The 26215-nt window shown below is 36.9% G+C and overlaps 3 protein-coding genes across 5 annotated transcripts; 1 reads left to right on the forward strand and 2 right to left on the reverse strand.

Annotated features, from left to right (window-relative positions):
* The first annotated feature begins 1123 nt into the window (after positions 1-1123).
* Positions 1124-1355, forward strand: LOC145032877 (Oligosaccaryltransferase). The gene has a single exon (XM_078981835.1). It carries the CDS (start codon positions 1124-1126, stop codon positions 1235-1237), a length of 114 nt encoding a protein of 37 aa, XP_078837961.1. The 3' UTR covers positions 1238-1355.
* Positions 1356-1418: 63 nt separating this feature from the next.
* LOC145032876 (uncharacterized) lies at positions 1419-4562 on the reverse strand. 3 transcript variants are annotated; one of them, XM_078981833.1, is made up of 8 exons: positions 4441-4556; positions 3620-3650; positions 3145-3523; positions 2901-3043; positions 2732-2827; positions 2234-2490; positions 1910-2130; positions 1419-1821 (listed from the first exon to the last, which is right to left on the reverse strand). In XM_078981833.1, the coding sequence occupies exons 3-8, from the start codon at positions 3496-3498 to the stop codon at positions 1504-1506; spliced, it is 1389 nt and encodes a 462-aa protein (XP_078837959.1). In that variant the 5' UTR covers positions 3499-3523; positions 3620-3650; positions 4441-4556; the 3' UTR covers positions 1419-1503. The 3 variants fall into 3 exon arrangements, with proteins under 3 accessions (XP_078837959.1, XP_078837958.1, XP_078837960.1); XM_078981832.1 differs by lacking the exon at positions 3620-3650 and having other exon boundaries at positions 4441-4562; XM_078981834.1 differs by lacking the exon at positions 3620-3650 and having other exon boundaries at positions 3145-3516.
* A 3395-nt stretch (positions 4563-7957) lies between these two features.
* Positions 7958-9342, reverse strand: LOC145032879 (CASP-like protein 4C2). The gene is made up of 3 exons (XM_078981836.1): positions 8838-9342; positions 8602-8737; positions 7958-8367 (listed from the first exon to the last, which is right to left on the reverse strand). Exons 1-3 carry the CDS (start codon positions 9068-9070, stop codon positions 8146-8148), a joined length of 591 nt encoding a protein of 196 aa, XP_078837962.1. The 5' UTR covers positions 9071-9342; the 3' UTR covers positions 7958-8145.
* Positions 9343-26215: the final 16873 nt, after the last annotated feature.

The following is a 26215-nucleotide window of genomic DNA, read 5'->3' on the forward strand; positions in this document are numbered from 1 at the left end:
ATAAGAAATTACTGAGAACCCTACAATATCCGGTTTCAGTGGTAAATTGCCGGAAGCCTTCAATAGTTGGTTTCTGTGAACACTTACAACAAGTTCAATGGTAAATGAGATATAAAAAAAATTGAACAAATAAATACAAAAACAACAATTAATTACCCCTCATAAGTCATTTTCCCTTATTTTTTTTAGAATGGGATCTTGACTTTTACCTAGAAGGAGAAACACATGCATGGTACAATCTAAAATATAGGTTATAATATTATTTCAAAAAATATTTTGGATATACTCAAAATTTTAAATCCAAATATTATACCCGACCTAATGTATTATTGGGTTACCCGAATATCCGCATTTTAATACACGAATTCAAAACAGACCGGTTACGTCGAGTCGACGACACCATCCAAGGACAATTGGTTAACATATAATAATTACCTATTGTGGATCAAACATGCAAAAACAATTTTCAACCTATTAAACCCGTTCACCGAATGTAAGTGTAGGGACTAAATATGTGGTCAACTAGCCTATTTACCATCACTAGAACTTTGTTTATAAGCTTGTGAATTGTGATCGTGTTAGACTCTGTTTTCTCCCAACGGCGCTCCAGTGTAGCGACTCAAGTCAATCTTTCAGTTTCCGTTTTGTTCAACTGATAAAGCTTCCAAGGTATGTGACTTCTTCTTGGTTTCTCAGAATCCGGAATAAATTTTAGGGTTTTATATGCCAATCTAAGGATAGATATGTGCTTATCACGAACGATTTAAGATCCATTCTTGTTAGCAAGGTTTAGATCGTGTTTGGTTTGTTTTTACTCCGAATCTTCTAAACGCACTTGATTTGAATTTGATTTTGTTAATATCTGTATAATTAGTTGCTGGATCTCGACAATCGATGTGTGAAAGAGTGATTGTTGCTGATCCGCACATTTGGTTTCCAGATCTCAAAATTCGGAAAATAATGTAGAAGATAATCCATAAACAACTCGCATAGCATAGTGGATCTTTCTTTTTTGTTTGCTTCTGAATCTCTTTCAACCTCCCTGATTAGGAATTTGGATTTTGAAAATGAAGCATGGACATGGTCTAAAATGTTGACTTATTTTATGACTTTGTTCTTGCAGATGATCACAGATAGCGACCTGGGATTCATTGCCAACTTCCTGGGCATATTCATATTCGCGCTTGTAATTGCTTACCATTATGTGTTGGCAGACCCCAAGTACGAAGGAAACTAAACCACTATTAAGACATGAAATGTAGTTGCGGAGATGTTTGTTATAAGAGTCAAGAGATTATGAATGTATATGACATTAAGAAGGTTCAATATCAATTATGACAATGAAATTTTGATAATTCTGTTTTCATTTGTTTGGAATTATGTTTATGATCTTAAGGAAGTATATGCTCTCTTGATAATGAAAACCAATCTATAAAATGTCTGTAAAAGATGGTTACGTTGAAGAAACTATTTCTGTTGTACAACTGAGGGAGCATAACCTGTTCATGATAAACTTCTAATAATGTAAACAAGACATAACCATAGAAGAAAAGAGCCCAACATAGCAGGGACTAAGAACTTGCAATCATTATCTAATCTACTCCCATGACAAAGCTCGGAATCAGATAATGTAAGCTTGAGATGACGATCTTCATGACCAATTCTTGTTCTTTCCTCTACAGTTTCAACCTCCCTTTCACAATTAGAGCAACAACACTTTCCACCAAGAAAAGGAGGCAAATCTTCAAAGTACCTTGAAAGTACCTCTTGTAAATCTTCCCCCACAATTGTCAGCTTTTGCTGTGTTCTAGGCTTCAATACCTTCATGAATAACAAAAACTCCTTTCAACATTTTTGTTGAATAAACGCACATTTATGATTTAACCCTAGATAAATGAGATTGGCTTACTTGGAATAGAGTTTGAGTTATGATTCTGGCAACAGAGGGAAGGCGTACAACAAGTAAACATCCAAGCCGATTCGGGTAATGATCTTGAAGAAGCACTGCACATGATCTAAATGTTTGAACAGGGAATCCAAATGGTGATAATCCATGACAATCCATCAAAACAGTAAGCTGTGGATGTTCTACATCAAGCAAGTTTAGAACCCCATATTCCACCTGTGAAACTGATATAAAAATATGGTTTTAAACATTTTGATTAATCAGCACAAAAAAATTCTAAAAGGAAAACAAATAAACCTGATAAAATTAATGAAAAGAAACGCATACCGACTGCTTTAACAAACTGTGCTTGGCCATTTGAACCCAAATGAGAGCCTGCAAGTCCAACACGAATAATGAGGGTGGGTCGTTGCATCAAATCAGAACCATGCCAAAAGACCAAATTGCCCCAGGCCTTGAGTTCTTGTGGTGAAAGCAGAGTGTATTTCTGCCTCCATTGAATAGTCTTCTTAACTGATGACAAAAACTTTTCAAAGTCACCCTCCGAGACAGCATAGAATCTATGAAGATCATCTTCACTAACCCTGGAACAATCATCAGATCACAAAATGCGTAATTCATGCCACAGGTAATAAAAAGTATAACATTTGGATAAGGGTTAATGTTATAAAATGCCAACCAATAATATGCAGTTTGCTCTTTAAGCCACTTATCTTTATGAACAAAATTAAAAAAATAGGTGACCTAAAAAGCAAAACTGCTTACTGTTTTAGGTGACACGTGCATATTTAGGTGAAACATTTTTGCATAAACAATCAAGACTACCTCTCTGGTATAATAATGCCCTGCTTCTCAAGCTCTTCATAGAGTTTCACCAACCAATCTTCCATATCAAGTCTTGCTGAAACATTGCCGACATGCCTGCATAACACCAATATTTACTACTAAACCAATTATAAATATAATCTATGAAAAGCAAGAAAGAATTACACACCTTGTGTCTTGTGTGGCCAATTGTGCAGATAGCTCTGTGAGATCAGCACCTGAACCACTGAGTGTTCCTTTTGAGTTGGAGGTGCCTGATTCACCTAACAAACCTGTTGCCACTGACAGGAACAACAATGGTCTTGACAAACTCTGACAAAAAAGAGAAAAGTATTTGATATTGTGATTTGTGAAGAATTTAAACACACAAATAAATAAATAAAGAGATGGATGTGTATGATTGTATAATGAACCTGCATTCCTTTAACCAAAGCAGTAAAAGGAGCCCATCTCTGGATCCATTTAAATGGTGGACAACAGAGAATCTGAGCTGCCTGAAGCCCATGCCAGATAAAAGGACAGTGAGCTACAGAGAACCTTCTGGCTATTTCTAGAACTGCACTTGTCAAAAGAAAGACTCCAATGTCACCAACACCACCACTAGCCACCAGGCTGACTTTCATTGAAGTCACACATTTAAGTGTCTTCTTTGAAGATTTCTTTGCAAATGAACCAAGCAAACGGCTTTTGGGAAAATTTTGGGTGGCACTAATTCTCAGCTCTAATTTCTTATTAGATTGGGCAAAGCGAATTATCTCCCCCTTCATATCACATCCTTTGTCAACCTAGAAACTGCATAGATTGTTTAAATAACCAAAGTGACACAAAGTAAAGCACTTACATAAATAACTAATGATTTGACAACAGATGTTTTCATTAGATGTTTACCTTCTTCACCCAAGATTAGATAAATCAAGTTCTGTTCATCACAAGATACAAGTTTAATTTTAACTTATAAACATCATTTGCTTCATACATTCCCATTCCAACATACTTTTGTCAAAATTCTCCTTTTTGGTTTATAATCCATTTTGATTAATCAAATAACAACAGTTTAATAGGCGATCTTATCACATTGCACCATAGATATACTAGCTACCATCTAACATATTATCGGTTTATCTCGATTCGTAAAGATATCACAACCAAAAAGCATAAATATCATTTATTTCAGAAATTAGGAACAGAATTCATCAAAATCACTAGCAAAAGTTGCATCAAGAACAATTCCAAACTTCGAAATATGACAAAGGAAACTCATAGATATCATTTATTTTAGAGAAGGAACAACATTCATCAACATCACAAGTAAGAGTTGCATCAAGAACAAATCCAATCAAATTCTGACCGGTTGCTTTTTCTTTACAGATATGAAAATATATTAAATACAAAAGTACGACTGAAATCAATTGTAACCCAAATCATTCCATAGGTTTCAGTCAAAGTCAATTGATATCCTCAAACTTCATGGATTTTGGAGTGAACTCGATTGAAGGGAGAACTATTCAAACGAAAACGGAAAAGCACAAGATGATAAATCTAATAGTCAAAAACGGCGTCTAGATAATCGATTGGCTTTTGAAGCTAAATCAACACGTAAACGATTGCGCTTCGAATCTACTGATAAATGAAAAATAAAATACATATATGAATAATCAATAATGACTCAATTATACAATACGTAATCCATAAGAACAGCGGTTCGTTACCTCGGAAGTTCTTTCTCTTCAATGGCGGTGGCAAGGTATCGCTTATTCGGACATGATTATGACTTGTTTCAGATAACCGTCTAGCTCTATATATATTTATTTAGGGCCCGATCCGTACAATTGTGGTTCGGGTCTACTTTCTGGTTACCGCGGTTTGGCTATTTATGTTTGCGTTTTAGGGCCCTACGTTTTAATAAAAAAGTTAGAGTAAATTATACGAATGGTCCTTATGCTTTGAGTTAATTTATGTACTATCATTGATTTATTTTTTTTAATTTGGAAGGTACCTACAGTTTGTTATTGTTATGTGTTTCGTCCCTGGTTCAGTTTGTTTTTGTTATGCGCTTGGTCATGTTTTACCTAAAAAAATATATTATTTAAATAGAGAAAAATAATGAGATAGACAAGGTAAGGTGAGATGGTGGAGTTGGAGGTCTGTTTATTTAAATATATTAAAAATCAATGACAAAATAGTTTTTTTAGGCGATACAAGGACCAAACGCGTAACAAAAACAAACAATAGGAATCTTTCAAGTTAAAAAAATAAATTAAATATCAAACATATAAATTACCTAAAACAATAAGGACCATTCGTGTAATTTACTCAAAATTATTAACAACTAGGATAGACTTAACAATTGGAAGCATAAACAATTATTTACGGACTATTTGTTAAATTGTATCTGTATTACATTTACTTTTGAGCATATTATGTAATGTATGTTGTTTGCATATAATCCATTGACTATATAATTTTAAGCTTATCAGTACAAAATTTTGAGTGCACTAGAATATTTTTTAACTAAAGTAATAATTTGAATTTACAATATGTTAATAAAGACAATATCAAAACATAAAAGCATGTGTAATGTCCTTGTAATTTTTACGGATGGATGGTATGGATCATTTTTATCTTGAACATCTTTTCTTTTTCAAATCGTATCATATCATTCGTTGGTCCATTTTCTTAATTCAACGATAGCAGATTATACAAGTACCAAAACAACCCATTAATATATCTGACATAGTGTAAGGTCCTGCATAGGACCCAATCAATTAATTTTAAAATAATACAAAGGTTGCTATCTATATTTATCAAGTCTAGGAATCTAGGTAATATTCATCAAAAATCGTGGAGGAGCTAGATATAAGTTATGATGGGTTTGGTTTGTACCTATAGTTCCTTACTTTTTTTAATATACAGCTGTATGGTCAATGTTGAAGGGTTAAGATTTTTTCTGTGTATACAACAAATTCCGTTTTTCTTTTCTTTTCAATTCTTCCTTCTCTAATTGAGTTTAGATTACTAAGTAATTCATTTAATTTGAATTATGGTTCCTCCTAAGTGTCATATGTGATATCTCAATGCATGTAAAACATGTATCTAATACTTTAAACGTTTTTTCATAAATTTAAAATATATGTGACATCTATATATTTAAAACGTGTTCCAAAAGTTTAAAATATACTAGTAGGATATTTACGTGTTGCAGCGAGTTTATTAATCATATATTTTCAACATCATTTATTCAAGATCAATTTCTATAATTTCTTTTAAATAAGGATCATTTCTATAACATCGTCATTAAACATGAACCATTTATGTAATAAAGTTATTGTATATATGGCCATTTATGTACTACATGTAAGGGTGTAACTGAATCGAACTAGTGTCAGATACTTGACACCAATTCGAAAAACACACGAAATCGATTCGGTTCAAGTCAAGTTGAAATCAAGCTCAAGCTACTCGAGTATATTATCGAGTCGAGCTCTAGAATTGAAACAATCTGCTCGTGAAGCTCACAAGCTTCATAGAGTATAGTTATCTTTATACTTTTACCCTTAATTTTATTAATATTTACATGATCAAGCGGCGAGTCAAATAAAACTCACAAGTTTAGTCGTACATCTATTCCAGTTTAATGTAACTTTATCCTGTTAATAATATGTCGACTTGAACTCGAAAATGTTGATTAATTTATTGAGCTCGAGCCCGAGTTTGAAATCAAGGCTCGAATCGAGGTCAAATTGAGTTTTAAGCCCAAATTTTTTAGTCAAATCGAGTTTCGAGCCTGGCAGCACTCGACTAATTACACCCTAACTACATGGACTAAAATGGTAATTATTAACTAATGCAAATCAGAACTATAGGGACCAAAACTATAAAAACTGAAATTTAAAAATATAGAACTAAAAATGTAGTTAATACAAATTAAGAACTACAGAGTCGAAAACTGTAAATATATTAATGAAACACAACCAAAATTAAAATTAATGCAAATTAAAATGTCTAGGGACTAAAATTACAATTAGCCCATTTCCTGTGGCATATATAATGTGATGTTTATATCGATAGTTTATGTATAGCTCACAATCATCATTTCACTATTCTCTACTTTAAAATGTTTAAAGAGTCATTTCCACATTTGGGTTTTCTTGATTGTTTTGCTTATCTAGGTCATATAATACGTTGTCTACGATTACGAGTTCCCTTACACATTGTTTGTCTGTAACTAATTATTAAATTAGATGTATCAAATGTTTAAGCATGACTTAATTGATTTTACTCATGTTTCTCACATACGGAGAAAATTTTACGCCATTTATATTTTATAATTGAAGAATCAAACGAGTAAAATTTAAAAATTAGTTAACAAGTCAAATCCAACAATTTACATTCACCAAATATTCAAATGTTAATAATATCTGAAATTCTGAATGTGTTGTTTAAATAATTAAACTAGTATTTCAATAATAAATTTTATGATCATTTTCTATTAATCGTTTCTGAAATTAAAATATGAGATAAAAAAAATTACCCTACTCTTCTAATTATTTGCTACTCAAGTAACACTGAAATCACATATGACTCTTTTTGGGCTGTGATTTTATCACGGGCCGATCCCATGAGTGCATAGTATTCGAGGTTAAAAAAAAAAAAAAAAAACAAATTTATCATTATTTATACATTTTCAATTGAGAGTTAAGCAAAAAACATTCGATGACAGTCAAAAACACTTAAATTGTAGCTTTTATCATATTCATCTAAATTTTTAGTTAGATAATTATAGATAAGTATTCGAACAAGTAATGCATTCTTTTTTTGTACATCCTTATTTAAAAGTTAGAGGAAATAACAAATATGATTAGCTCATCAGCTACCTTTACATAAACTAGGGTAGAAGATTTTTTGTTTGACTATAAACGTAAAAAAGAAGATATTTTTTTTTCAAGCTTTAATATTTTAGCTCATGGGGTCGTCCCACGACGAAATTGCTACCCACGGGTTGAAATCGCAGACTAGTAAAATAAGCTGCGATTTTAATGGATGTTTGAGTTATTTTTAAGTTTTTATCTTTTTTAATAAATATTTAGAAGAGTAGGCTAATTTTTTTTTAATTTTTTTAGATAAGCTAAGATTAATTTAAAAAGTATATATATTATAGGGATATTATATTCGAATCAAAGCGCGTTTTTACTATTTTATGTTTGAAATGAGTTGAAGAAAAGAGGATGGAGAAACACATCATTTTGGTCTAGCGCTCTCAATACTCAAATAGTACGGGAAAATCGTACACTCCGCCACGTGGCACAAACCCATTGAATGAGACAAACAGGGCACACCGTACAAAATCAATCCTCTTCACACTGTAATTTTACCCGCTCAATAATCAGGTGTGTCTCTCTTAACCTGAAACAACCCTAGAGATGAAATCTAGAGCCTTTGATCACGAAACAGGCGACTCTAAATCCCGATAGCAACGACGAGATCATCAGAAACAAAAATGCGGCGAATCCCAACCCCACGGCGATGTCCGATTGGATGCAAAACGCGTTGTTGGCCGTACACGTGGCAACCCTCCTCAGCTGTCTCGCCATTTCCGTCCCCGCCGCATCCGCCGACAGCAACATGTACGCAAAAACCTACAAAAACGATGTCGTTTTTGTTAACTCACTACTATCATTGTCTCTGTATGTCCGGATGTATGTGTGTGTTTGCAGATACAAACATTCTTTTGAAAATAAATCTCACAAGAAAATTAGCGCCATTAGTGTGCTGTGAAAATTTCGAATGTTTCGAGGTGAAAATTTATGAATTTTTCAGAAAAAGTTACATGAAACAATGGAAATAATCCGTTAATAATTATTGATGAGAACCTGATCATGGCTGAAGTCGAACCAGACTTGGCAGAATTCGGGGAAAATGGTAGAACCTCGAGAAATCTCCCAAGCAGAAGCAATCATTTCGAATAATGAATATAAAGCGACTATTGCATTTGCTGCTACAACGAATCTGTGGATTTTTTGTTACGATTATATTTAATATTCCAATTTCGCCATAAATCAATGAAATTTAATCGGTTGAATTGAAAGAGGGATCACAGGAAGTTTACCGGAAGGCTCCGAAGTCGTTCCAGTGAGGGGAGGCGGACTTGGTGGCGAGCATGAATACGGCGGCGGAGAGCGCAGAAGAAAAGGCGGCTAAACGGAAGACGAAAATCAAGGTATTGAAACGGCGGAGCTTGCGTTCGGAGAGAGTGGAGTGGAAGTGAGGGGTATCGTGTGGATGAGTCTGGTGGATCCGCGGTCGTGGAGACGGGCTCTCAACACCACAGTTCCTGGTCATCGTACTGTTTCACGGCAGCCGGCGGCGATGCCACTACAACCGGAATAGATATGAAGAAAAGTGAGAGGTGGTAGAATGATTTCTATATTCTTCTGGAGATCTGGAGTGTTACAGAGCTTAAATCGGTCACGGGGGAAGGCATGATTTCCATGGGAAATATAAAAAATTTACATGATGGGGAAAGACAGCAGAGAGGGTGTGTGTGAACTTTGAAGCGTGAGGTCTGTGAACTGCGAAGAAAAAGAAGAAGGAGAGAGGATGATGATTGGTATGGATGTCTTCGCTTTATTCTTTTTCTTCTCCTTTTAGATGCTTTTTGTTTTTCTTTTAGTTCTTTTGATGCAAATTGCACTTAAAATTAAGGATTTACAAAATTTAATCCTTAAAATTTTGAATTTGTACTTTAATAAATGACTAAAGCCAATATATATATATATATATATATATATATATATATATATTTCCAAGATTAAAAAAAGTATAAAATTTCATATATCCTCGTAGGAAAATCATAATTGATTGAATTTTTTGAAATTTAACAATTAACATTATCATTCTATTCTTGATGCCAAGATTAAAAAAAGTATAAAATTTCATATATCCTCGTAGGAAAATCATAATTGATTGAATTTTTTGAAATTTAACAATTAACATTATCATTCTATTCTTGATGTAATTCTATTAAAAAAAATAACTCAATAAAGTATAGTGAAACATATATTTAAATATTAATTTTTTTTTTAATCAAAGAGTTCAAATACTATTTAACTTTGTATCCATTGAAATTCAAAAACCAACATCATATCTGAGATACTAGAATTTAATTAATTGAATGCTAATTAGGTGTTAATCTTATTCAATTATCTCATTAAACTATGTATTATGGATACTCTATAAGAATGATAATATCATATTTGTCAAAGTTTAATTTTAAAAAATCATATATACCTTCATATGCTATCAAAATATAATTTTACCTAAAATTCTATTTTAAATATTTTATAATTTTTTTATTTACATCATATAGGTCAACAATTGGAGATAGTCTTAAATAATATGATGGACTATATATAACTGAATCACAGAAAAAAAAAAAAAGGTTTTCAATTATTTCAATAAAATAAATTGTTTAATTTATAGGAAAAATGATTTAATAAGGTATTGTATTTTTTATTTTGTACTAATTTAGTTAGTAATTTTTTTGTTATTATTTGACCATTTAACTTGTTCTTTGTACACATTTAAATTTATTACCGGCTACTTTAAGTTAAGCTGGTAAAAACAACTTGATAGAGATAGAGTAATATACATTTCCGTTTTTTACAATTTAATTCTTAATATTTTTGTGCACTTTCAGTCTTTATGACAAGTTTCTTCAGATTTTGCTAATTGCTTGCGACAAGCTACGTGGGATAATCATTAATGATGTGTTCCCAATAATAGCTCGTCCATCGCTTATATCAGTAACCAATTCACGAATCGGTCAAATAATGTTTGTACCATAGTTTTCTCCAAGCAAAAAATGTCTTAGGCTTCGATTTCATCTATCTTCATAGTAGACAACGAGATTACTTGTGATTGATTCTTTCCAACTTGAATTTGTACTTCTAAGACAATAATCATCATAGCAAAAAGTTTAAAGTCTCCCCTAATTCATATGTGAACCATGTATGAATTTGGGAGACTCTAAACTTTTTGTCAGTGTGTTCTTTTGTCTTTGAAATGCAAATTCGAATTGGGAGGAAGCAATCACAAATAATCTTGTTGTCTGCTATGGAGATAGATGAAATTGAAGTCATAGACATTTTTTGCTTGGAGAAAACTAAGGCAGCAATATCATATGACCGATTTGTGAATCAGATTACTAATATAAATGAGAGATAAGTCACATGTGATAATATCTTATTAATGATTGTCTCATGTAGGATATCATGAACAAATCTGAAGAAATCAATCATAAAAACTATATATATATATATATATATATATATATATATATATATATATATATATATATATATAAACATAAATGATTAAATATATACAAACTGAAAGTTATATTACTCTACCAGCTAGTAGTTATTTTCCGTATTTTATAACATCCATAATAAAAAGAGTTTTTATTCCTGTAAAATGAGGAGTTTTGCCAACAATTAGGACAACCAAAGATCGACGTTTTGCCCACAAGTATGCCAACAAAATAAATTGCTTAATTCATAGCATCCATAATTAGAAGAGTTCTTTATTTACGAAAAACCTTGAAATGAAAAAGTTCCAACATATCACCACATGAAAGTTCTTTCTAACTTATTTATAGGACCCACTAGTTTTTGTTTTTATATAATTTTGTCTTGTTTTTAATAATTAATATATCTATCTTTAGATTATAACAACACAAATCATTATGAAAAAACTCACAATAGAAGCCAATCATTTTCAAGAGCTTAGTAGATTAAAAAAAACATTGTAAAAAGTAGATGTCCTTATAAGATATTTATTATGTGTCAAGAGATAAAGTGAGATGTCTTGTTTTTTACTTGAGGTGACCCTGTAAAAATAAAAAGAGAAGAATACAAAATGACAAACTAATAACGTAATAATAGAGCCTCTCGAAATAATCTTGATTGTTCGTTACACTAAGTTATATCTTCATAATAACATGTCTTGATGAATCTTTATTTGTTCTATTATTTTTAGCATGATGGTTTTCTTTCAAATGCTCATTTCCTTTCATATATTGTATTTTTTTTAACGACTAAACACAAATTTAATATTCTCATCATTTCAATTATATTTCGAACAAAACTTGAACATTCAACTTCAACAAAAATAACACCTAATAATACTGTTAAACTAGGAGCCATTTGGTTCATATTTGCTGGATCTATTAATTTTTTTTTAAAAGTCACGTGTTTGGATAGTGATAATTAATAACCATATGATCACTACGCCATTTTTTCTATTTCAATTGTGAATTCGTATAAAATAGATTACATTGAGGGCTGAGGTGCCAGATTTTTCTTTACCTTGTTCGCGTGTTACAAATTATTAATTATTATAAGTTACCTATTTATTTAAAATATAATATTATCTGATAGTTTATTGTTAATATAATTATATTATTAGCAAATCATTTTGTTTGTTTATATAATCAAACAGATGTAAGTGTGGGTGAGTTGACAATCTTGTTATGTGTTTGACAAAGCGAGACTTATAAAACATCAATAATACTATTTAAATAAAACCATTATTGATCGCATAATTATAGGTTATTAATTTCATTATTTCAGTTTTTATGTAACAAAAATAAAACAATGAATGATTAGCGTAGAACAAACAGATGTTGCCCACTCCCATTATTGTGTCTCATAACACGTGATAACGCCAATGAACACCACCCCTCCCTTCCGTTATTACATGTTAAAGGTTTTCGCGTTACTTCTCGTTATCACCATCACATTTGGTAACAGTGTTTTTTTGTTTTTTAGCCAAGTAACTCGTGTGGGCGTTGTCCACACCCACCTCTCTAAGAGAAGATTCCGTTTAGAAGAAGAAAAAGACAAAATCTCAATATGACTTAACAGCTAAAAAAAATTGTTATTGAATATAAAACCATTTAGGTTTAAACCGTGAGTGATTGGTTGGATATAAAACCATTTAAGTTGAAAATCACCACAAGTCGGACACAAACAATAACTAGTATTATACCCGTCTGGTGGATGGTGGACCGATATAATAAAAAAATATTGATTTTACTTTATTCAATATCATTATTCTGTAATTTGTTCCCATATAAATAAATTTTATATTACTCAATAAACATATGTAGTTTTGCACGTCATCATCGTTGTCGTTGTCACCATCATGTCGTCATCGTCTGGACATTACTATTTAAATTAATTTCTTTGACGGATTGGTCGATAAAAAAAATATATTCCATTAGAGTTCACTTAAATTATAATATTACAGTATCTATCCGATTGCGAAAACATCCAACTTCTTTTGAGTATAACATTCCATTCCAATTTTTTATATTACATCCTATTTTTATTACGACAACAAAAATAAAACAAAATTGTTTAGAATTTGCAGTAATATCAATAAATTGATATCGTTATAGACTCCGAACATATTACAAAAAAGACTTAAAAATATCTAGTATGCAAAGTCATAAAACCAAAAAAAAAAATTAAAAAATCAAATATTATATGCATGTTAAATTAGTTTCCTCTATAAAACAAAATTTGTTTATTGCATTAATCTCATGACTTACTTACAAACTTCATTGCCAATGCAAATACGCATCATCAACTCGAAAAAAACATTCTCATGTACATAAGAAATGTCCAACATTTCTTCATATTTTATAATTAACCTGGAAGTGGAATTATAAAGTAGATGATCGCTAATCGGAAGCAGTAATGAAAAAGTTTCATATTCAGAAATTGAATATGCCACTTTCCACGTCTAAAGATATTTTAATTGTTATAATTATTTATTATGGACTTTTTAAATTATAGATTGTTAATGGTTAGTGATTAAGTTATAGTTGGTTAAAAATGTGTGTTGGTAAATTGGAATGTATTATATTGATATTTTGAAGTTAAAATATGTTTATTTTTTAATTAGTTGTTGATATAGGCATTTTAAGTTAAAATAGATGTTTTTTTTGGATATGCTAAGATTTGTTGAAAATATGTTATTTGTATGTGGGAATTTTAATATGTTTTTCTTTTATTTTTATTACTAGGTGTGAGACCCGTATATTATACGGGTTTATTAAAAGTAAAATTTTAATATTAAAATATATAAACATTAAATATTTTATAAAATAATGCTTTTCTATACAAAATGTAATCTTTTGGAGCATTTATGAAAAAAAATCAAATTGTTTGGAGCATTTATGAGAATATATTATCAAATTAATACAATGATAATTTTACATATATATAACCCATTAGAATTTATTAAAATTTTATTTTAAGAAATGTGAAATCCTCAAAAAATGACAAGTGGAAAATAATAATTTTAAAAATCTTAGAAAAATGATATGTGTTAAAATGAAGGAGAATATGACAAGTGGCAAAAAAAAAACCTTCATTTATTAGTAAGGATACGTAACCACTATTTTACTTTTTTTTTTTTTTTTCTAGCATCATTTTTTTTATGTGTTTTCATATTAGTAATGTATAATGACAAATTTACTTAATACGTAATTTTCTTTATTAAAAGTTGAAATGATATTTTAAAAAATCATCCTTAAATTGATATAAAAAATGCAATACAACACTCTAAATTTTTATTACAAATATTTTATGATGACATGTGTAACTCATAGTTATATATATATATATATATATATATATATATATATATATATATATATATATATATATATATATATATATATATATATATAACACTTAGGGGTTATTTGTTTTTTTATATATATTTTATGATAAGGGTTTAACATTTGTTTAAATTTTATTTTCTTTAAATTTTTTGTATTATATTTATATTTTATATTTTGATTATGTACTTATTTTTAAGAGAAAATTCATGAAATAACCAAAAGTTAGGGAGTGTTTTAAGGAATTAACTATGAAAATTTGAGTTTTAGAAAATGACCACGAGATCTGCAGAGGGGGTTCTACGGATCCCTTTAATCCTCTAAGGAACGATGCACAATACTAAGGAAATAATGGTTCCGCAGAGGTGGCTCTGCTGATTTGTAACGCTCCATTCCTAGTACACAATTAATCTATTTAAGTATTTATTTTTTTAGAGCTACTCGACGAGTTGGTAGCCCTAACTCGTCGAGTACATGTCAGAAAGGACGTGCGGATTTAAATGGTCTAATCGTCGAGTCCAATCCTGGAATCGATGAGTAGGTATGTCAGGAGGAAACCCTATTTTCGGGGTTTTGCACCCTATTTAAGCATCATAACATGTCTCCACCCCAGCCTCCATCACCACCACAACGCACTCTCGAAACCCTAATCCGCCTTGTGTGTTATTGAGTTATTTCTTGCCATCTTTGTGATTTAAAGCTAGAGGAAGGAAGCAAAGGCTTGGAGATGCAGAAGGAAGGTTAGAGATCCAAAGTTAAGGAAGCATTTTTGTCTTCATAAAGGTATAAAGCTTACACCTTGGCTGTTATTCACTTAGATCTCCTTCCTAGCTTGTATGTTGTCATTTTTGGGCTATTTCCAAGGTCATTCTGAGATTTGAACTCTTGGGGATGAAAGGGCTTCAGATCTGGGCATTATTGAGCTTTAGAAGCTCAAAGTTGCTACCTTTATTTAGCCATGCTTCCATTCTATGACTTAGATCTTCATTTTGACTTGTATTGGGTGTTTTAGCTTCATAGCACCATGCATGCACGTAAAGTTAGCAACTTTACGTGTAATACTAGTCTAAGGAGTCTAGATCTATGAATTAGAAGCATTGGAATGTATCAGAATCGGCTGAATGGTTATGTCACATGGAGGACTCGACGAGTTGTTCTTGGACTCGGCGAGTCGGGTCGTGAACCCTAACCCTTTTTTCTGGTTGTGAGTGAAACCATTGAGTTTAGGAGAGGACTCAGTGAGTTGGACAAGATTAGGACTCGGAAGCTGAAGAACTCGACGAGTCCAAGGAGGGAATCGATGAGTTAGAGTCAATATGTCCCGATGTTATGACAGGAAGAACTTGACGAGTTTGGGAAAGGACACGACGAGTTGACTTAGTGGACTACGAGGTTGAGTAGTGCAGGAACTCGTCGAGTTGGGAGATAACTCGATGAGTTGGGTTGACTGAGAGTTGACCTTGACCTTGACTTTGACCTAGATGTTGACTTTAACCAAGGGTAAGATGGCTATTTTACCATAAGAAGGATTATCATATTTTGATTAAGTGTTGTTATGGAATTGATAGTCGGAGAGTCGTTGTTAGGGGTGTCAGACCCAACAAATAAAAGGGGTACAATAGACTCCAAATACACTGCTTTAATGCACTAAAAAGTAGTACAAGGCAAGCAAGGTCGAACCACAGAGACACGGGACAAAAGTCTATACCTTTTTGCACACGGTACTTTGGTCACAAAGAGGGGATTTGTTTGCAAAAGTAAATAACTAAATAACAATCTACTTTAAAAGCATGCACAAAATGAAATAGATTTGTAAACAAATTGATTGAATGGTTCTAGTTCTAGTTCTCAATGTTGTTGTTCAACTTGATTATGACTTGATCTAATTCACGATTGCTATTCTATGTTGGTACTGAAAGATATTAACACGCTCTAATAACTCTCGCTTGCCAAATTATCTAACCAAAACACGCTCTTTGATTAGACCTAGCTTTACTAATTCAACCTAAACACGCTCTTAGATTGTATTGAAAAACTGCATTAAGTTTTGTACAAGCTTCCCAACAATGTTCATTTCTTCTCATACGCTCGAAAGTGTGAAAACATGTGATATATGTTTTACAATAAGAAAACTTATTGCTTGTTACCAATTATTAACTCAATAGAACGATTAGGTGCCCTAAAAGTTAATTAACTGCACAAAAATTCAATTTATGAAAGTGGCCAATCAAACACAAATCAAATTCAAGGATTCTAGTTTAAACAAAAACATAATCACTAGAATAGAATCACAAATCAAACATCAAATCATATGCTTCAAGTCAAGCAATCAACATTTTTTGAACAAGAACTAGAAACTAGGGTTTCTTAGCCACACATGGCTAAGAACAAATCAAACAAGAATAAGATGGAATTGGAATGTTTAATCCTTACAAAAGTGAAATCCAAATGTTTGCAATGATTAATTCTTCTCAAAAGCTCCAAGAATTCTCTCAAAATTGGCCTAGATCGCCAGAAACTGCTCCCAAAACCGTTTTGTCCTTCAAAATGACGTCTCCTCCTCTTTTATTAAAGTTCACGTGACATGCCATGAGGCCATGCGTTTTTAGCATGGCCGTGCCTTTTGCCCATGTGCTTTTTTTTGGCATGGCCATTTGTCTTGACCATGTGTTTTTTCGGCATGGCCCATGCTTTTTGCTAAAATTCCAAAGAGTCTTCACAGTTGGCTCCATCTTCATGATTTCTGCCATGGAATGACCGGTTCATCTTCTCTTCATGTTCCAAAGCTCTACGCTCCAAACATCCAAGCATCCATGCATCCAAGCTCCACGTTCCATGCTCCATAATGCCTACAAAATAAATCAGAAATAGTGAAGTACCAGGCATTCTTAATGAAATATGCAATTACCCTAATAATCAACTAAATGCAAGAATTATAAAGTAGAATGCTATAAATAGATGGAAATAAACATGCAAAATAGGTGCATAAAATGCACCTATCAAACCTCCCCAAGCTTAAACCTTTCTTGTCCTCAAGAAAGAACAAAATTGAGAATCAACCTAGAGAAGACGATAGGCGACTAAAAAGAAACTAAGATGAAAAGAATGGAAGGAACGAAAAGGACTAAATGGAATTAAGAATGCGTGCATGCAATAAAAGAAGAACTAAAGAAAATAACATATGTACATAAAGATTTTTTTTTCAAACATTAATGCAATGAACAAAACAAACGAACATATTCAATCCAATTAACCTCATTATGTCCTACAATCGAAGGTGTACCTGTCGGGCCTTGAGATAACTTGACATTAACCCCACAAAGATATATAACAAGTAAAACAAGGTTTTTAGCCATTCCCTAACGCAACTCAACAAAATCAAAAGTTACAACACTTGTTCACTTTTACAGGTATTGGGTTAGCACATGGAACAGATTATGGTCTTACTCTCGTGAAAACATGTGATGCAAAATATGCTCATTTTCATTTTTCAAATCATGACAATGACCGACTCCAGCTATTTGTTGACTGACAACAATCTTTTTCTAAAAAATATTTTCTAAAAATTCCCTAATATTTACCCAGATTGGTTACATGTTTCAAACCACTTACACCAGTCAAAGTAGTTTACGGTCAGTCCCAATGTTTACAACCAAACATTTTTCAAACATATTATTCAATCGAACTATAAGCATAAATATATACAAACTATCTAATTATATTTTTCTGCAAATAAAGCTCATGGTTTCCTTTGAAGTCCGTGTAACGGGCTTCCAACCAACACATCCAAATCAGATGACCTTAGTGTGCTAGATTTAAAGAGATCCCTCGGGTTTACTTGCCCGAACATCAAAGGCCACAGATTAACTTTATTTGTTATTATTAAGTTCATGACTTTCTATGGAACCCGTATAGCGAACTTTCAACCCAATCAGTCCTAAACAATTTTGCTTTAGGCAATTAGGTGTAAAACACCCCTCGGAGTTTACTTGTTCGAATCCCAAAGGTCACAGATTAACTTAATAATATTTTTATTTATTTATTTAATTTTATTTATTTATTTATTTATTTATTATTTTTTTTTTGGGGGGGGGGGGGGGGGGGCTGATGTAAACGCGCAAAGACCCGTAAGTATAGTCGGAAACAATGTCCCTAAGCAGGGTATTTAGAAGGGAATAGGTAGAAAAGACTTTTTAGAGTGCTGGAGAATTCGAGTCACTGAAATTTTATATTCATTTTATGACTCTTTGAAATTGGAGTTTGGACATGAATGAGCAATAACTCATAAGACCGATCGTGTGTTCCAAGGGCTAAACTATATCTGTCTTTATGATGCGGTGTTGATAACTTTATCATTTTTTATTTTGCACGGGTAGCTTCGGGAGACGCGTTTGTGTGAGATTGGTTTGCTTCAAGAGTTTTAATGAAAAACGAACAAGTTCTAATCTCAAGCCACGACTAATCTACCACTTCAACTTATTTAAGAAGATTAGGTTTCTTTAGATTGATTTTTTTTACATGCATGTTGTAACGACCCGTTCCCGGTATGTTGAATTATTGGTAATTATAGTGAGTTTTTCAAGAGGGACTCGGCGAGTTCTAGCCTGACTCACCGAGTAGGGTCGCGTCTTCGAGCACGCGTAAGCCGGGGACTCGGCGAGTCCATATCCCTGACTCGGCGAGTCCATCCGTCTGGGTGAAACCCTAAATCCCCGGGTTGCCCACTATTTATACCACCTTATAGCCCCCATCCTCGCCTCCCTCACCCTGAGAACGCGGTGAGAGAACCCTAATCCTCCCTTGAAGAGCTTATATGTGTTTTGGTGCCATTTTGTGAAGGTGTGAAGAAGGAGAAGAAGGAAGAAGCAAGGAGAAGTGTTGTAGTGCAAAGATCCAAGGCCAAATCAGAGTTAATTGAGGTATTTTTGGAGTTCCATCTTGTTATATGCTTTAAACTTCCATTAGAGCTCTCCTAAGAGCTAGTTGATGCTTGTTCCAAGCCTTACACTTGCATGAACGTCTTATTAAGTCGAAATATCTATGGATCTGAATGTTGGGGTGTTGTAGAGCCCAGATCTACTGTCTTTTTGGAGTTATATTGCATGATAACCATAGATCTACCCATTTTATGCATCTTTTAGCCTTATTTCCCTTATTCATGAGGTTGTACACGTAAAGTTGGAAACTTTACGTGGTAAATCAGCTTATTGGACTTAGATCTATCAATTGTATGCATTGGATTCAAACAAAATCAAGTAAAAATCAGTTGCATGGCGGCAACTCGGCGAGTCGGAAGAACGACTCGGCGAGTTGGGTCGCGAGTTCCCGATTCCTTCATTTTTACCAGTGTCGAGTGAACCCAGTGAGCTAGAGAGTGGACTCAGCGAGTTGAGGGTGAACTTAGTGATGGAGGGACTCAGCGAGTTGTTCATCAACTCGGCGAGTCCAAGGCAATCTTCTTAAAGATCAAGAACAACTCGTCGAGTTTGTTCATCCGGCTCGGCGAGTCGGATGAAGATTGTCTGAGTTCTTGGATCAAGAGGGTACTCGTCGAGTCGATGCCAGACTCGACGAGTAGCAGTGAGTAAGAGTGAAAAGTGAGAGTAGGACTCGGCGAGTTGGGTGGCCCAACTCGGCGAGTCAGCCCAAAAGAGAATTGACTTTGACCGAGGGTAAAAGAGTCATTTTACCCCAAGCGCAGTGTTTAGTATTTGATTGAGTGTGTTTATGGACTTGTAGCCGAGGAGATTCAGGAGCAGCCGCCGTTAGCTTTCCGAGCCACACACTCAGCAGCCAGCTTACGAGGTGAGTTTCCTTCCAGTAGGAACGGGTCTAAGGCCACAATGCCGGCCCGTTCAGTTAGCAGTAGTTTCCGGATTTAGGTCCGATGCAGTAGTTAGTATGTTCGATGCCTTCGTGGCTCGAACAGGATTTGTGTGCTATGTTTTATGTGTTAAGTATTATGTGTTCCGGGCCACGGCCCGATGTAGCATATCGTATATGTGTTATGCTAGTTGATGTGTTATGCTATGCCATGTTCAGTCAGTCAGTTCCGGACTTCGGTCCGATGCAGTTAGTTTCGGACTTCGGTCCGATGCAGGGGACAAGGTCCCAGTCAGTTCCGGACTTCGGTCCGATGCAGTTAGTTCCGGACTTCGGTCCGATGCAAGGGACAAGGTCCCAGTCAGTTCTGGACTTCGGTCCGATGCAGTTTCCGGGCTTCGGCCCGATGCAGTGGGCAAGGCCCAATATGTGTTTATATGTTATTGTATGGTATGTGGTAATTTGGGGGATCTCACTAAGCTTCGTGCTTACAGTTTCAGTTTTGGTTTCAGGTACTTCCGCAAGCAAAGGGAAGAGCTCGGGGTGACAGCATCGCACACACCACAGCATAGCTTTTATCCTGGGGATGTCTTTTGATGTTTTGGATTGATGTTGTATGATACAGTTTTTCGCACAATATTTATTATGTTTTGGGGATACATTGCGTATGTTTTATGTTATGATACTTATATTATGGTTTTGATTATATTGAAAAACGAAAATTTTTGGGTCGTGTTTTTGGGTCGTTTCAAGTTGGTATCAGAGCCCTGGTTTGAGGGATTCGGATACACTTCCGGGTGTATCTGAACTCAAACTAAGGGAAATAAAAGATTTTAGTAAAATAAAAAAATGTTTTACAAAAAGAATTTTGAAAGCACTTAGAAGGAAAGAATTGTTTTTAACAAGATAGAGGTGTGTGCATGCGGTCAGCCGAGCTCAAGTAAGTACTCCCAAATTACCCATACAAGTTATTTGTTCAGTTTCAGTTTCAGTAGAACAGCATGCTAGTATAGGGCTAAGGATCTAGGAGAATGCCTTATGTGCCTGCTTATGTGTTACAGCTTTATGAGTATTGCATGCTAGAATTGAGTAGACAGCAGTAGGATAGCCTGTTTAGGTTATGCCTGATAGTATGAGCTTAGCATCCTATGCTAGTGCAGTTTCTTGTTATAAGAATAGTTTTGCCTGAGTCTGTTTCCCTTGTCCGAATGCTGCTTGCTTCGTGCTTGGTGGGGTTCTGAGTAGTGGGAGTTAGCCATTAGGTGAACACGTCACACTACATGTGATCAGGTTTGAATAATCCCAGAGTGCTGGAACTGGCCCTATTGCGCAGCTCTTGTTTGAGTCCAACCGTTGTAGGGACGGATCTTTTACTTGAAGGATTATATGATCCTCATCACATGTGATGGTGTTTAGGTGGTGGCTAGCTGGCATTATGAGGAGACCTACAGCAGCTGAGGACCAGTCGTGTTGAGCTTGAGGTTTCCCTAGGGCAAGCCTAGGATGAGAGTAGCAGAGAAGGGCAGTAGTAGAAGTGACTTGGGGAAGTCAAGGCAGTTCTTGAGGAAAGTACGGATAGATGTGGAAGGTAGTATGGGCCCGTACTACTGAAAGCAGAGGATCCGTACTCGAATCAAGGAAGGCCAAGACAAGACCAGGAAGCTAGTAGTAGTATCATGATCCCTTGAGATATTTCAGTGTTATGATGTTGTTATGAAATGTTTCAGAATGGTAGTTTTGCGTCCGAGACCAGCAGTCGGCAGCTCAGATGCCGGAGGGGGATCAGGATCGGGATCAGGCCCGGAGGTCGGGCAGATGGATGAGCAGACTAGAGAGTTCCTTTCTTCTGAGGTTACCCGCATCATACTGGAGCAGACTCCTGTGATCTTCGGTTCGATCAAGGAGGGTATTTTAGAGCTGATGGATGAGAGATTGAGTACTTTCCGTGCTGAGATGGCGGCCGTGATGGGGTCGCGCACACTTACGTTCAGGGAGTTTAGGGCATGGGGGGCTCCAGACTATCATGGGGCGCGGGACCCCATAGCGAGTACCAGATGGTTGGCGGATGTGGCCAACGCTTTCCGCACTAGCAGGTGTCCTGAGGGGGACAAGGTCAGATTAGCGTCCTGTCTTCTGAAGGACAGGGCACGGGATTGGTGGGAGGAGGTCGGACATGCCATCGGGGATGATGCGGCATTGGATGCCATGACCTGTGTTGATTTCTCTACCAGGTTCAGGGCGGAGTTTGCACCAGTCATTGAGGTGCAGCAGTTAGCTAGGGAGTTTCAGGACCTTACCCAGACTACAGAGACAGTGGCGGAGATCACTGCCAAGTTCAGGGAGAGGGATCTTCTTGTTCCACAGTATGCAGCCGATGAGGAGATGAAGAAGGCCCGCTATCATGAGATGCTGCGGAGTGACATTCGCATGTTTGTGAGCCGGTCCAGTTATAAAACGTTGGACGACATGATTGCCAGAGCTAGAGAGAGGGAGATTGATCTCGAGATGGAGAAGAAGAGGAAACCGGAGGCGTTTTCGGGTTCAGGCAGTGTGGGCAAAAATCCCAAGGTTTCAGATCACAGGTCTAGGGGTCAGCAGAGCCACGGTCGGTGTGGCAAGTGTGGAAGATTGCACGAGGGGGCGTGCAAGTCAGGGAGTTCCGGCTGCTACAAGTGCGGTCGGACTGGGCATTTGAGTAGGGATTGTACGGCCCCTGCTACTACGGTTACAGCATCAGATCTGATTTGCTTTCAGTGCAATCAGAGGGGACATAAAAGGTCCCAGTGTCCCAGTTTAGCTGCAGCAGGGAAGGTGGTTGCACCTGCCCCTGCCACCTTGAGGATTACGGATGGCCGGCAGGGTCGATCTGATGCGCCAGTGGCGAAGAGCAGGGCATTCCAGATGACAGCAGAGGAGGTGCGAGCGACTCCTGATGTGGTGACGGGTATGTATCTTTCCTCTATCTCTTAATTGTTATAATATCGTTTGAATATTACTTGATGATATGTTTTATTTAGGGTCGTTCTCGGTGAACGGCATCCCTGCTTTGGTATTGTTCGATTCGGGGGCTACCCGATCATTTGTATCGCTTGCGCTTAGCAAGAGATTTAGCAGAGCTCCAGGGGAGCTGGATTGTCCACTAGAGGTTGAGATAGCAGATGATAGGACCGTGAGGGTCGGCAGAGTACATAGAGGGTGTTCCCTTCAGATATTTGATGAGCAGTTTTCAGTGGACCTGGTTCCTATTTCCCTGCGTGGGAATAAAGTTATTGTGGGCATGGATTGGCTGAGCCCCAATGGGGCGGTGATTGATTGTGAGCTTCAGCTAGTGAGGGTTCGCACTCCCAGTGGGGGAGAGATAGTGATTCAGGGCGAGAGGCCCTAGCGAGGACCGATCTTTTGTTCCGCCGCAAGGGCGAGGCGCTATGTTCAGCAGGGTTGCGCCGGTTTTGTAGCTTACGTCTTGGATGCCCGGGAGAAGGGCAAGACGACGATTGATGATGTTCCTATTGTTCGTGACTACCCGGATGTGTTTCCCGAGGATTTGCCGGGGATACCTCCTGAGAGGCAGGTTGAGTTCAGGATCGACCTAGTTCCTGGTGCGGCTCCGATAGCCAAAGCACCGTATCGACTTGCTCCCCCTGAGATGCAGGAGTTGTCTACACAGCTTCAGGAGCTGTTAGACAAGGGTTTCATTCGGCCGAGCAGTTCGCCTTGGGGAGCGCCGATCTTATTTGTGAGGAAGAAGGATGGGTCGCATCGTATGTGCATTGATTATCGGGAGTTGAACAAAGTAACGGTGAAGAACCGTTACCCACTTCTAAGGATTGATGACTTGTTTGATCAGCTTCAGGGAGCGTCTTGGTTCTCCAAGATCGATCTACGCTCCGGTTATCATCAGATGAGGGTTAGAGATGAGGATGTACAGAAGACTGCTTTCAGGACCCGGTATGGTCATTATGAGTTCGTGGTGATGCCATTTGGGCTCACCAATGCCCCAGCCGCGTTCATGGATCTCATGAACCGCGTGTGCAGACCGATGCTGGATCGGTCGGTGATAGTGTTTATAGATGACATCTTGGTGTATTCCAAGACACAGGGGCAGCACGAGGAGCACCTGCGGGAGGTGTTGGAGACTTTGAGGAGGGAGAGACTTTTCGCAAAGTTCTCCAAGTGTGAGTTCTGGTTGCGCGAGGTGCAGTTTCTTGGTCATCTCGTCAACCAGAAGGGTATTTTGGTAGATCCGGCCAAGATTGAGGCCGTGATGCAGTGGGAGGTCCCGAGGTCTCCATCTGAGATTCGGAGCTTCCTGGGGTTGGCAGGGTATTATCGGAGATTTATTCAGGACTTCTCCAAGATAGCAGTGCCGCTCACCCGGCTAACCAAGAAGTCGGTGGCTTTTCGTTGGGGGCCTGAGCAGCAGGCGGCGTTCGAGACTCTCAGGCAGAGATTGTGCGAGGCTCCGATCCTTACCTTGCCAGAGGGAGTAGAGGATTTCATAGTCTATTGTGATGCTTCGATCACAGGTATGGGAGCAGTATTGATGCAGCGAGGCCATGTGGTAGCTTATGCCTCGAGACAGTTGAAGCCTCACGAGGCTAATTATCCTACCCACGATTTGGAGCTGGGGGCAGTTGTGTTTGCCCTCAAGATTTGGAGACACTAGAGTTTGCGATATCTTATGGGGTCCGCTGTACTATTTACACGGATCACAAGAGTTTGCGATATCTTATGGATCAGTCGAGTTTGAACATGAGGCAGAGGAGATGGTTAGACATGCTGAAGGACTATGACTGTAAGATCCTTTATCATCCAGGGAAGGCCAATGTGGTGGCCGACGCCCTGAGCCGCAAGATGTCGACGGCCCCTATCAGAGATCTGTGTATGAGGATGACAGTGATCACTCCATTGTTGGAGCGGATCAAGGAGGCTCAGATGGAGGGCCTCCAGGAGGAGAGGCAGAAGTGCGAGAGGATAGTGGGCCGAGTAGCTTCGTTTGATTACGACAATCGGGGTTTGTTGACGCTTCATGGTAGGGTGTGGGTACCGTACTGGGGTGGGGTACGACAAGTATTGATGGACGAGGCTCATAAGTCTCGATTTTCTATCCACCCAGGAGCGACGAAGATGTATCGAGATCTTCGATCTGATTATTGGTGGCCCTGCATGAAGCGAGATGTCGCTTGGTATGTGGAGAGATGTTTGACCTGCCGGAAGGTCAAGGCGGAGCACCAGAGACCTCACGGCAAGATGCAGCCGTTAGACATTCCCGTGTGGAAATGGGAGGACATCACCATGGATTTTGTCACCAAACTCCCCAGGACCACACGCGGGGTGGACTCGATATGGGTAGTAGTGGATCGGTTGACGAAGAGTGCCCATTTTATTCCGATTCAGGAGAGTATATCGGTGGAAAAGTTAGCCGATATCTATGTGCGAGATATTGTGGCACGTCATGGAGTGCCGGTATCGGTGGTGTCGGACCGAGATGTTCGTTTCACGTCCAGATTCTGGAAGCGATTCCACGACGAGATGGGTACTCGTCTCCATCTCAGCACCGCTTTGCATCCTCAGACTGACGGGCAGAGCGAGAGGACGATTCAGACTCTCGAGGACATGCTTAGGGCATGTGTTTTAGATTTTGGGGGCAGTTGGGATACGTATCTTCTGTTAGCGGAATTCTCGTATAACAACAGTTATCATGCGAGCATTGATCGACCTCCTTTTGAGATGTTATATGGCAGGAAGTGCAGGACCCCGATTTGTTGGGGCGAGGTCGGTCAGCGAGTTATCGGGAGCACCGAAGTGGTGCTCAAGACGACTGAGTTGATCCAGCAGGTCCGTAGTAGGCTGCAGACTGCGCAGAGTCGGCAGAAGAGCTACGCCGACAGGAGGCGTTCGGACTTGGAGTTCCAGGTGGGAGATATGGTTCTTCTGAAAGTCTCACCTTGGAAAGGTGTCATCAGATTCCG

Source organism: Lactuca saligna, chromosome 2 (genome assembly GCF_052625555.1).
Source record: "Lactuca saligna cultivar CGN05327 chromosome 2, ASM5262555v1, whole genome shotgun sequence".
Classification (NCBI taxonomy): domain Eukaryota; kingdom Viridiplantae; phylum Streptophyta; class Magnoliopsida; order Asterales; family Asteraceae; genus Lactuca; species Lactuca saligna.